This window comes from Thunnus maccoyii, chromosome 20, assembly GCF_910596095.1.
Source record: "Thunnus maccoyii chromosome 20, fThuMac1.1, whole genome shotgun sequence".
Classification (NCBI taxonomy): Eukaryota; Metazoa; Chordata; class Actinopteri; order Scombriformes; family Scombridae; genus Thunnus; species Thunnus maccoyii.
Window position 1 is genome coordinate 12,968,628 of NC_056552.1, and position 13,807 is coordinate 12,982,434.

At 41.8% G+C, this 13,807-nt stretch overlaps 1 protein-coding gene across 1 annotated transcript; it reads left to right on the forward strand.

Moving 5' to 3' along the window:
* Positions 1 to 260: 260 nt before the first annotated feature.
* med1 (mediator complex subunit 1) lies at positions 261 to 11,663 on the forward strand. The gene is made up of 16 exons (XM_042397843.1): positions 261 to 424; positions 2,621 to 2,727; positions 3,065 to 3,143; positions 3,319 to 3,373; positions 3,760 to 3,892; positions 4,055 to 4,083; positions 4,214 to 4,285; positions 4,562 to 4,636; positions 4,846 to 5,009; positions 5,151 to 5,262; positions 5,534 to 5,658; positions 5,917 to 6,044; positions 6,327 to 6,528; positions 6,651 to 6,746; positions 6,890 to 6,995; positions 7,084 to 11,663. Exons 1-16 carry the CDS (start codon positions 304 to 306, stop codon positions 10,961 to 10,963), a joined length of 5,484 nt encoding a protein of 1,827 aa, XP_042253777.1. The 5' UTR covers positions 261 to 303; the 3' UTR covers positions 10,964 to 11,663.
* The last annotated feature ends 2,144 nt before the right edge of the window (positions 11,664 to 13,807 follow it).

A 13,807-nucleotide genomic window follows, 5' to 3' on the forward strand; every position in this document is an offset into this window, starting at 1 on the left:
GTATTCAGTTGGTTGCAATCTGCAACCTCACCGCTAGATGCCACTAAATCTTACACACTGGTCCTTTAAAAACTCATAATATGTGTAAATTGTATAATTGTCTGAACTGCTCCTTTTAATTCTCTTTTTTCTTAATTCTTAATCCTTATTTCTTTATATTTCTTAACCCTTGGCATATATGTTTATTGGTGTTTATTATTGTTCAGGTTTGCAATTTAAAAAAGAAGAGGGAAAAAAAGCGTACGATGCAGTACGGAAGCCTGTGAGGGGGAAGCTGGGAAACCGAAACAGGGAGCGGGGACAATGGCGGCCGGGCCTGGTGCTACTATGCAGGGCGGTAGTCCTGCGAGAGAACTAACTCTCTCTGTTCAACAAACCGGGAACCAAACTCATGTAGATCGAGCCAAAACCGAAGAGGTCACAGGTAAAAACATGACCCGTATTTATTTTGTTTTGGTTTGCTGAACAAGGCAGCTCAGGCTAACGTCGGCTAACAGTTAGTTAACATTTAGTTAGCCGACTGTCTAGCGTCAACGATTGCTTCTTATTTCTGTTTTGTTTTTTTGTTTTTTTTGTGGGGCAAGAGTTATAGAATTTACACTTCATTGTGCTATTTAAGAACTCAATGACCTTCACTCGTGTAAAGGCAAGTCAGTGTCAGTAGGCAGTGTGTTGTTGTGGTGAAGTAATAGCTAAGTTAGCTCCTTATAGCGAGCAATGGGCTAACATCAACTTTGTATGAACACTAACACTGAATAAGCTGCAAAAGTGACAAAGTTTCGAAAAGGGATCTATTTGCACCACATCTCCACTTTTAGCTCGTTTTGACCGGAAGTTTGACAAGATACCCACCTACCCAATATGGAATAGCACTTGTAGTAACGCCAAAGTGACAGATTATCAGAATCTGGATCAGCTTTATTGGCCAAGTATGTTCATGCATACAAAAATAGATACGTAAATGTAGAAACAACAAGCGGACAACAACATACAATGTCTATGTACTGGTGAAAACTTTTCTGTTAACTGTAAAAAGTATACAAATAGTGTGAAGGTGTATAAGAGTGCAAAGAGTGCTGGAATAAATATTGCATGGGTAAAAAAAAGTGATAAGTTACTTTATATACATACAGTAGTATCAGCTACCAGACACAGCTGTCACACTTATAAACAGTTAACTCAGTCACTGTGTAATAACCCTGAAACACCATAATATCTGCTTAGACCTACAAATTACATATATTTATTTTAGTCTAAAACACCAAATGTGCAGTACATTTCACTCATTTCTGTATATGTAAACAGGCTGTATATACTGTACATAACCACCTACTATATGTATGTAAAGTAACGTCAATTTTTACTTCTTTTTTTCTTCTCAGCACTATTTGCACTCCTCTCTTCTTTGCACTATTTGTCTCCTGTTTACAGTTACAGTCAGAAACGGTTTCACCTGTTGATAGACATTCCTTGTCCACCTTTCTGAAGATTATTGTGTTGTTATTTTTTGTAAGGACGCTGAGAGCCACTCAAGGTGATTCTGATTCTGACCTTTATTGGCCAAGTATGTTTATGCACACACATATTTATAATAATTAAACATAAACATGTCACTATTATGTACAAGCAAATGGGAGGACAAATAGATATATAAATACAGAAACAACAGGTGGATCTATACAATATATAGCAAGGTCTATACAAGTGAAACCTTTTCTGTAAACTGGATACAAATAGTGCAAAGGTGTGAAGGGTGCCAGGAGTGCTGAAATAATTATTGAATAGGTAAAAAAGTGATATATGTACATGCAATAGGTGGTGATGTTATGAGCACAAAACATAAACACAATAGGTGTTTTTGATCAGACTGACACGGTCACATGTAGTCCTGATTTGCAAATTTGTTTCGGGGATGTCATGTGATGCAGTTGGTTAAGTTCTTTGTTTTTGCTGATTGTCATCATGGCAAGTCCTAATGATGCCCCAAAACTATCATTTTTTATATATTTTGATAATGATGAAAGAATGGCATGCCCAGTTAGCTTTCATGTAGAGATGTTTGGAAGTGGGGCTGCAACTAACCATTATATTGATTAATCAACTGATTATTTTCTTAATCAATCAATTAAAATGTCATAAAAAAGTGAAAAATGCCTCTTATAATTTCCCAGAGTCAAAGTTGATGTCTTCATATGTCTCGTTTTGATAACTGGTTGTATATCAAAGAAAATCATTAAATCGTCACATTTGAGCAGCTGAAACCAGCATATGTTCAACATTTTTGTTTCAAAAAAATGACTGAATTGGATCAGCGAAATAGTTCTTCATTCATTTTTTCTGTCAATCAATTAATTGGTTAATTGTTGCAGCTCTATTCGAAAGATGTTTGAAACTTTTGCATGGCAAATGCAGAGATTAATACTTTTCATGACATGTTGTTGGGGTTGTATTTTCCTTTAAATGTTGTCCATATTTAGTTAAATGACTTTCCCGAAAAGGACTGAGAGGAGAACAAATCAGTGTAGAGATGTGGCAAGGCTGTAAATATCTGTAACATTAAGAAAAATAACTAAATACAAATAAGATATTTTCAAAAAAACACTGTTGCATCTCTTTTCAGAAGCAGAGAGGCAGAGTCGCATGGCTGCTTTGCTGGAGAGGCTTCATGCCAAACACAACGCTTCACGGCCATGGCAGGAGACCAGCAAAGTTGTGCGTCAGGCGATGGTGAGACATCTTTTATGTGACAGAAATGATTACTTTTAATGCACAAAGCATTGCTGTAATCCTAAACTCTATTCCCTGTCTATTAACCCAAAAGAGACACTACCACCATGTTCAATATACTCTACATATCTAGCAATTAATCACTTAATTGCACAGACAAGTAGGTATGTTCAAAACTTACCCGCTGGGCCAGTGAAACTACAGTAATGACATTTAAATATCTGACCTATCGTGCTGACTAAGCCAGTAAAAACATTATCAAATCTTGATGATAAAGCACCTTTCTCTCTTCTTAGCAGTTTTCTTACTTTCTGTTTTTCCTCACACTGTGTTCCAGGAGAAACGCGGTATGATGAATGCTGCAGGTCACCAGCTCCTGCTCACCTGCCTAGAGACCCTGCAGAGAGCGTTGAAAGGTGAGACTGTCAAATCACAGAAAGGTGAAGGAGAGAAGGGCAACACTTTTTAGAGCATGTTTCTTTCCATCATTGGATAATTTCGGGGAAACTTGACTGTATTTGCTTTGAGAGTTATGCATGCACCTAGTCACATTATATGATTTTTAAATGTTTTGTTCTCCTTCTCTTTCAGTCTCATCTCTGCCCTCCATGACAGATCGTCTAGAATCCATCGCTCGACAAAACATGTGAGTTTTCACCCTTTTGTTCTGGTTTTTTCATCATCTCACTGGGTCTCTCTCAACTATAACTGATTCAGAAGTTAACCCTGAGCACAGGAAATAGAGTAGAATGGAGGATGAAAGGTGTTCAGATTTTTTTTTTTTTTCTAAATTGAACTATGATTCGGGATAAAACACACCTTTCTGCTTTTTTTAATAAGAAATCTTATGATTTCTTATTAATTATCCAGAGCGGAGTCAGAATGCAACGTTTGCCAATTCCATATGCTGACAATTTGTGCAGAAACCATTTTAAAAGTGATAAAATGAAAATGAGGTCACTCGTCAGCTGGTATTAAACCACATAACAACCACAATGAAAATGAATGAGATTTTTTTTCTTGTCTATACAGGTTGGGTTCCCACCTTAGCCCATCAGGGACTGAGTGCTACATCACATCAGACATGTTTTATGTGGAGGTGCAGCTGGACAGTGGTGGGCTCTTAGTGGACGTCAAAGTGGCTCATCAGGGAGAAAACCCTACGGTCAGTATAACTTTGATACGGCACTACTCAGCTCAAGCTGAGACAAAATCAGCAAACTATTTTTCACTCCTTTGATTTATGTCCATTCATGCACATTGGTAATGATGCAAGTTTGTTATCAAAATGTATTACATCATTCTTTTCTTAATTTGTTGGTCACAGAGCTGCCCTGAGCTGATTCAGCATCTAAGGTGAGTAGAAACTGCACACTCCACTCTACAGTATCATAAGCAGCATAGACTGTATAGTTTAGGTTTTCTTATTTCGGTTTTGTGGACTGATCCAGCTGCCCAAACCACATTTTCTCCTGCTCATCATTAGGGAGAAGAACTTTGAAGAGTTTTCTAAACATCTGAAAGGACTGGTTGACCTATACAAGCTCCCTGGAGACAAGTAAGTAGTAACTATGGTTGTGTCTGGTTGAAACTAGCCTAAAATGTGTGTAAAATGCAAAAATCTGAGAATTTCTAGAAAAATAATACATGATTAAAATGTCAAATCTTAATTAGTACTTCATTATAAGGCTATAAATACAATCAATTGCCTGGAAGGGACACTAATGGTGAATCCCAGAAGCCCTGATAAAGAGACAATGCTGCATTTCTTTTAGATTGCTATTGTTTTTGTGTCAGTTGTATCTAATGATCTCACTTTATTTCTGTCCTCTAGTAAATTGAAAACCAAGATGTATATAGCACTGCAGTCTCTAGAACTTGATCTCACCAAGATGATGCACATGTTTAGGTAAGTTCACATATAATCTTTTTGTCACCTTCTCCATCTCTCTTCTAGAGTGAGTAATTTTAACAGAATTAACAGATGTAAGGAGTCACTGCTCCTGGTAAAATACGCTTTTATTAGTAATGTCAATTAATAAGTTGGAATAAGAAGCCTGATTTGAGCATCCTTCTTTGTAATTCTTTTATAAACTTTTTTATTGATGTGTTTTTTAGGTTGGCAACCAATGCCAATACTGTAGAGACTATTCTTCATGGCAGTGTGGGCCTGCTGACAGCCAGGAGTGGTGGCCATCTTGTTTCTCTTCAGTGTTACGTGTCCCCTTACGACATATTTGAGGAGGGAACAGGCTCACACCTCAACTTAACAGACACCAATGGTAAGTTCATGGGGGAAGTGGACAAACTGATAAAAGACTATTAGAAGGATAAGGATGAGATTCAGCCATTTGGCATATGACTTGACTCATGTGTGACCTTTGTCACTTATATCTGTGTGGACACTTTGATTTTCTTTGCAGTGCCACACTCACTCGGTGTCAGTGTTTCTGTCACAATTGAGGGAACCTCTGCCGTCTACAAGCTCCCAATTGCTCCTCTCATCACTGGATCACACCCAGTAGACAACAAGGGGTAAGTACCTCTCTTTATATAGGATCTTATAAAATCCTGTATACAGCAACCTCTAAATTTGTGTAAAAGAACTACCAGAGTGCTAAAGATTTATCAAACATGTATAAATGCACCAATAATATTACTTATTTTAACCACAAATGTGCTCTTGCACAGCCATGCTTTGACATATTCAGGCAATCATCTGAGGGTTGTCTCAGTGTCAGTATAGAGTATAGGTAGATAAAGACAGAGACAGGTGGCTGATGAGTGTATATTTTGTTTGTTTCAGGACACCTTCCTTTTCTACTGTGACCAACTCCAACTGTGTGGACCTGCCAGCTTGTTTTTTCCTCAAGATGAACCGCCCCATGCCTTTCTCACTTTCCTTCATTCAGAGGCTTGGCAATGCTACTTGTGAGTTTCAAGGACTTCAGAAATAATTTAATGATTTCAAATGGTTTATATTTTCTCATAACATAAACACTATTTTTAAAAAATAAATACATATAAATGTAACAGCTGACATTTTCCAAAGCATAGCATACATTAATCTCCAACCTTCTACCTATTTTCCATTCATTTCACAAAAGTTCACCTTTGGTGAAAATGGTCATTTGACTTTTATTTGTTTGAGTTAGTTGGAATTCAACCTTTCTCCATTTCTTCCCCCAGCGATCCCAGTGTTTGAGAGTTCTCCCAGCCTTTCTCCTCTCTACCAGTTAGTTGTCCAGAGCCAGCTCCAGCTCCTGGAGGAGGGCAGCACCACACCGTTGCCATCACACAACATGCACTTCTATTCTGTGAGCAGACAAACACAACACTTTCACACATACATCTTTTACTGGAACTGCAAACAAACAAATTATTTTTGGTAGTTTTTAAAGTTTTTAAAATGACATTCATGGTTTTAGATTTCAGCACTTTCCTTCCTTCATGACAAACAGTTACATTCAGGGAAAGAGAAAACATTGAATAAGTAAAAGGAAAAGATACACACATGGAACACAAACACCAAATTTCAGATTGATAAACTGCACAAATCGCTTTTATATAAGAAAACCACTATCTTCTTGCTTTTACAGGTGTTGCCAGATCAGCAGCACTGTTACTTCCTGAATGGTGATGCCCCAGTGCAGGATGGTCATTCTCTTCAAGGAGCATTGGTGACAAAGATCCCCTTCCGCCACCCGGCACAGGTGCCACTCCTGCTGGATATCATACGGCACCAGGCGGCCTATAACACCTTAATTGGCAGCTGTGTTAAACGAACTTCCATCAGAGAAGGTATGTATCTCATTTCTGACTTACGATATTTGATCAGTCAGTGACATGGACTTGATGATTTTTATGTCTGATATATTAAATTACTTTTGACAAGTGTTGCATCTTTGCTTTTGTACCCTCAGACAGCGCAGGCCTGCTGCAGTTCGAAGTATGCCCTCTTACCGATTCAAGTTTCAGTGTCTCTTTCCAGCATCCTGTCAATGAATCATTAGTCTGTGGTGAGTTCCTGCTTCTAAAAGATCCCAATAATCAAGTATATGTAGATATTACTTGAACAGAATTTTTTGCGTACTTGTGATCAGTTGCAGTGTCATTCTGTTGCTAATCTGAGTCTTCTTTCCCACCTGACATCTTCCTCTAGTTGTAATGGAGGTGATTGACTCCAGACAGGTATCCTGCAAGCTATATAAAGGACTGTCAGATGCTCTGATCTGCACTGATGAATTCATCACCAAAGTGGTCCAGAGGTGAGACTGTTATTTCCTCCTTAATGCATAAATGTGAGCATTTTCATTTTTAGTAGTAATGTAGGTAATTATTTCCTCCCCCTCATAGATGCATGTCCATCCCTGTAACAATGCGGGCCATCCGAAGGAAAGCAGAGACCATCCAGGCAGACACTCCTGCCCTCTCGTTGATAGCACAGACAGTGGAGATCATGGTGAAGAATAACCTGCCACCTTCTGGTTGTCCCACTTACAACATAGCAGCAGGCGATGTAAATAACCCTATGGGACTGCCTGGGCTGACAGGGGGAAGCACACCTACTGGTGGTGGTCCCCCAGGGGGACCTAATTTTCCAGGTCCAATCACTTCCCTGTTTGGGGTTTCCCAGACAGAGAGGCAAGGGGAGTGTCTAGCCCAAGGTGGGGTGGCTGGGCAGCAACAGGTGCAGCAACAACATCAGCAACAACAGCAGGGTCAAGGCCATTCAGATGACTACAGCAAAGTCACCCAGAATCCAATACTGACTAGTCTGCTACAGATAACTGGAAGTGTGGGTTCTAGTCCCAGCTCCCAGAATGCACCACAACCGCACCAAACTCCACCCCCAACCTCATCCCCTGCCAGCAACACCAAGAATCACCCTATGCTTATGAACTTGTTGAAAGACAACCCCACACAAGATTTTGCTACACTGTATGGTTCTAGTCCATTAGAGAGACAGAATTCCTCATCTGGCTCACCACGAACAGACAGCATGGGAGGAACGTGCCCTGGAAGTAGCACAAAAGGGAAGAAGAAGCGTCCACGGGGGACAGAAAAGGGTGGCGTGTTGCCTGGAACTGCTGCTGGTGGTGGAGGTGGTGCCTTAGGCATGAAATCACAACAGCCATCTTCCATGTCACAGCACCACCAGCACCATCCAGTCACACATGAGGATGATTTCCACCGTGAGCTCCTCTCAATGGATGTGGATGCATCTCAAAATTCTATCTTTGATGTTAACCTGACTGGTGATGGCTTAGACACTCCCCACAGCATCACTCCTGCTCCTAGCCAATGTGGAACCCCACCCTCTGGCCCCAGCATGCCTTATTCACAGTCTCATGTCCAGTCTCAGCAACAGCAACCACCAGGTGCTGTACAAACTCGTATGGTACGCCTTTCTAGCTCTGATAGCATCGTGCCAGATATCACAGAAATCTTGTCAGATTTGCCTGAGCAAACAGGCAAAGGCAGCAGTGGGAGCCATGGTCAGCATCCCATGGGCAGTGGTGGGGAGGATGGTGGCCCCTTAGGTACCCCTATTCGGGACTCCTCCAGCTCAGGTCAAGGCAGCGCAGTGTTTGACACGGCTGACATTTTCAATACCAACAGCAATGAGAATCCTTTTACAGATGCTGCTGAACTGATTGCTGAGGCAGCTGCAACTGCAGCCACGCCCACCAGCGATTCCTCTTCCACTAACTTCTTCCCTGATGCTGCTGACTTCAACTCTGACCTCCTGACTCCAGGTCATGGCTTCTCTCAGAACTACTTTGATGACAGTTCTCCAAGTGCAGATGGAGACATGGACCTAGTCAAGGGTTTTGGTGGAAGTAGCCAGCAGAACACTCCTTCAGGTACACCTCAGAATCCCACTCCACATGGACAGAGCACCCCAGAGCCCTCATTGAAGGACCCTTTTGATATGGGGATTGTTTTTGGAGGCAACAGCGGTGGTGGTAAACCACTTCTGGGGCAAGCTCCCGATTTGGGAGACACACATGGTGGGGGCTCCCAGAGCCCCCTCATGATAGGCCTGGGACCAGCATGTGGTGACTTTAAAAGTGCAGAACCCAAAGTGAAACAGCAGCAAGGACTCATGCGGCCAAAGGATGAGAATGGGGGAAGCGGAGGGAGCAGCTCTGGGATGGGTAGCATTTCAACAGAGGGCAAACAGGTCAAACGTAGCAGGACTCCATCTAGTGAAGGAAAGTCTAAAGATAAGCCACCCAAACGCAAAAAGCTGGACCCTGATGGGAAGTCTCCCTCTCACAGCTCAGGCGGACGGCCATACACGCCTCCTAGTGGTGGCTCTGGCTCTGGGGGAAGCATAAGTGGAGGAGGCTCCAAGTCTCCTGGTAGTTCAGGACGCTCGCAAACGCCTCCTGGTGGTGCCACCCCTCCAATTCCCAAAATCACAATTCAGATTCCAAAAGGCACCATAACTGGGGGGAAAACTTCATCCCATAGTGGATACACCTCTAGCAGCTCAACCACAGGCAGCACAGGAGGAGCAGGTGGAACCAGCAGCAGCAAAAGCCACCATTCTCACTCTTCTTCCTCTGGGAAGATCAAGTCCAAGGAAGGCTCCATGACACAAGGCAACAGCTCCAAGCCAGGGAGTGTTGGAGTAGGGGTTGGAGGTGGGCCATCCCAGTCTAAAGGCTCTTCTCAGGGAATGGGTGTTGGAAAACCAGGATCATCCCCAATCACCAAACATGGGATGTCTGGGCCAGGAGGTAGTGGAAGTGGTATTGGAAGTAGTAATAAAATGAAGCCTCAGGGGGGCAAGCCTTCTGGGTCTCTTATGAATCCCAGCATAAAGCCCAACATCTCCCCTTCTCACTCCCGCTCCAGTAGCTCTGGTGACAAATTGTCCTCCCCGATGAAAATGCAGCAGTCCCAGGTTCCAGGAACACCTCCTTCTTCTAAGGCTAAATCGCCAATGGGCTCAGGAGGTGGCAGTTCTGGAGGATCAAAGTCTTCTTCTGGTGGAGGTATCAGCTCCCAGAAACCAATGGGTGGAAGCTCCTCCTCTGGTTCTACATCTTCCTCATCATCCTCCAGCTCCTCCTCTTCATCTGGTTCCATGAACTTCTCTGGAGGCTCCCAGTCTCAGTATGTGGGTGGTGGAGGTGGAAGTGGAGGAGGAGGGGGGGCAGGAGGAGGGAGTGGAAGTGGAGGTAGTGGTGGAGGAGGAGGGGGTGGAGGCGGAGGAGGTGGAGGGGGTGGTCAAAATAATGCCAACAACCCCAACGCCAAAGGGAAGTCTCCCAGTCGAAACAAGAAACCCTCTCTTACAGCAGTCATAGACAAACTTAAGAGCGTAGGTGGTGGAGGAGTGGGAGAGGATGGTTGTGAGGTTGGTCCACCAGGAGGGGGAACTGGTTCTGGATCAGCTCCTGGAAGTGTTCCCAGCAGTGGACCTTCAAACATGGGTCCTTCCAAGCATGCCACATCCTCCCAAAGTGGGGAGTATAAGCGGGAAAAGTCTGATAAAGAGGGAAAAGCAAAAGTGTCTGTTTCAGTGGGAAACAGTGGGGATAAAAAGCTGATGGACCCAAAAACAGGAGGGGTGGGCACGACCGGTCTGGCCAAAATCATCATTAGCAAACCTGATGGAGGCTCACCTAGCATCAAGGCCAAAGTGACTCTTCAGAAAGCAGGGGAAGGATCTGGTGAGTCTATGCGTCCTCAGATTTCTAGCCTCAAAGCTTCCCCCCTCTTCAGTGGCTCAACTCCCAAGCATGACCGCTCCTCACCGAGCCACAGCCGCTCACCAGGATACACCCCACTCAACCACGACAGTGAGAGCGAGTCGGGCAGCAGCTCAGTGGCAGAGAAGTCCCACCAAAACAGTCCAAGTTCAGACGACGACCAGACCATGCGCCCTCTTCCCCCCCAGGACTACATGAGCTCCATCCCCCTCAGCTCAGGCGAGAAGCACAAGAAACACAAGAAGGAGAAGAAGAAGCAGAAAGAGAGGGAACGGGAGAGAGACAGAGACCGAGAACGGGACAGGGAGAAAGAGAAAAAGAAGTCATCCATGTCCATTGGGCCGTCCTCGCACCCAATAAAAGCGGACAGCTGGTCACGGTCACCCATCTCAGCCTCAGAGTCATCTTTGTCCATGCTGGGTTCAGAGCGTCCATCCCGGCCAAGCCCTATGTATATGAGAAATGAAGATGATGACCTCATGGACTCAGCTCTCACTGGCAACCTTTAATTTTATTTACCCACATTATTTTACTGGCACACCTTTTTAATACATGCCTTTTAAGAAAACAATTTAATTTATTTAACTCAAGCCACAAATTAGAAGTGGATATAAGAATATTGTGGCTCCCTGAGTGACCATTGACCTGTCAAAGCTGTATTTTAATGTCATATTTTACTGTTTGAGTATCAGTGTATAATTGGGGATTGGGATGTCAGTTTTATATGAAAGCTGATATTACACATTCATCAAAATCCATCTTCAGAATACCAACTTCCTTGATCTTCATTGAGGAATTGGTTTTAAACAGTATATTTTTCACAGAAATTGACGTTATTTTTTATCTTTCTGGTGATGTCAGAAGTTCTTTGCTGTCAGTAAATGTTGCTGAAATGCTGCTTATTTCATGTCCTACTGTTTATATATCATTGCTAAACACACCAGAATGCCACCATCCTATATGTTGTCAAAATAAGTATGTTTAAAAAAGTATTGTAAAGCAAGAAGGGTACAGTGTTCAGTTGCCTTGTTTTTCAGATACAACTGGGAATTTGTAGATTTTGATACATTTTAAATTGTGTAAATTAGTATAGGTAAAAAAGGCGCTGCTGATGATGATGATGATGATGATGGAGGAAAAGAGACATACTGGTAACTTTTTTAACTGTAGAAGTTTTGGAAGCCTGAAATAAACATTTCACTTCTGGAAAAAAAATTCTGTCAATTTTCTGTATTTTTTGAGAACTTGTGTAGAGTTTCAAGTGTTTTTATATCTGTATTGCAGTTGGACACAGCTATAAAGCTACACTAGGTGGCAGCAGAGTATCAGGCTGCTCCATCACCGGGGGCAAAATTACATGGTACTCAGAACCATGTCACCATCAGTGTCGAGTCACACACTCTCAGAGGCAATGCATAGAGGTTAAATGAATTTTCACACCTTTTATTCACAGGTAGTATACAAAAACATTTGTGAAATTATGATGCAACTAGGAGGTCAAAGCAGAAGGACTTAAAAACTAAACAGCCAAAGCTGCACAAAACAAGTCAGGATAGTTACAAGGAATGTCATCAGTGAAAATGAAAAAATGAATTATTAACAATCTCATTCATCTCAATGCACCATCCAGAGGACTTCTCTGAAATTAAGATATAATAGGGTGGATGAAGTAATTTCCTCACTGAAAAGAACTTAAAAGTAACTAAAGCACAGGTACAAACACTGTTCCAAATATGCTGCCAATGCTAGTAAGCAGTATTAGTTATTAAAGAGGTGTGTCAATCTGCACTTTGATATGTAAGTTTTCAAAGCAACATGAGATGACTAACAGGCTGCAAAAGCCAAGTCATCTTTTCCAAGATTTCAAAAACAGCAAAATTATTTGACCTGTCAATGGGCGTCTGGAAAATCATGACAGCAAATGCTAGAGAGACAAAATGCATTGAAGCAGAGTAGCTGTGGTCACAACTTGAGTCTAACCAAGAGATATGATGGATGTACACAGTGTATAATGGATTGATGAGTGGTAAGCAACCTAATGTGACACCTTTGTAGAAGACAGCAATGGTGATTTGAGTGAATCATTGATTGATATTTTGTCTTGACCTTGTAAAGAACTAGAAGAATAAGTAGAGAATATATTGTTTGGAGGGTAATGACCGTTCCTTTTCATGCAAACAAAAACACATATGCCTTGTAGTAGAGATAAGATGCCAGCATATAGTAGGAAATCAATAGCATATATGGCTGTGTACAGAAAAAAGAAAAACATTCTAACCTTTGCCCCCTTTTTTGTCCCAAGTGACAACATATGAAACCAAACGTGGCTTTGAGGCTCACAGTCAGCTGATCTTCTGACCCATCGCCTCGCTTTTCTCCAGCTCTGCTGACAGGACTGTTTTGTCCCACAAGCCCTGCTAAATAAATTGCTTAGCTGACACAAATGAATGGAGTCTCTTTATAATAATAAAAAATCTCTTATGATGTAGTCGGCTGCTTTGAAGAAACGTGACTCTCAGCTCAAATGGCACAAGCGTATCATCAACAGTGTGCTTTTAACAGGCAGCAGCTTGCTATGGGCGACTGCTTAGTAGTTGGTTGGTTTCCCATTTCCTGACAGTATCCCAAAGGGCCCGGTTGAAGGGCCCCCGAGGGAGGTCATCTAACTCTTTGTACTGTATATGTACTAACTCGCTGTAAGGATGCATGCAGAAAAGTGTCATATTCAGCTAAATACTATTCAACAACACTGCAGGAGGTTGCCTGAATGTCATCACTGCCACTGAGTAATATCTGTCCTTGTAAAAATATGTCACATACACACTGCATGAGGAAAATGTTTGTGGTCTCTCTCTGCTTTAAAACAAAAGATATTTGATTTTTACTTTATATCTTTTTCTTTGTGATTGGTATGAATTCATCTCGTGTTTCGTTGACATAGGCTTTACTTCTTTATTGTTTGAAGTCTCACAAACTCCACTGCTGTATAAGTAAAAGGAATAATAATAACTGCAAAATTAACCATTTTTTCCCCTTTTTTTGACCTTATTAAATCCCAAAACGTAGAAAAGTATTGAAGCGATAACTTTCCTTCAACTTTCTGGGCCTGCGCTTTTGAAGGTGACAATATATGCAAATGACCTCGAAGAAAAGTTAATACACCAAATAAGAACATATTTAAAGTTTGATGAAAAATGGCATATCCTTTGTTTACCAAATAGTCATTTACAAACAAAGAAATGTACATTTTTTCATCATACTACAGTGTGATGTTACATTTTGGGTCAGTTAGATTGCAGAGAAGTCGAACTCCCTGTTAACTCTTATGGAAAACTGCAAGAAACAGCAAAAAT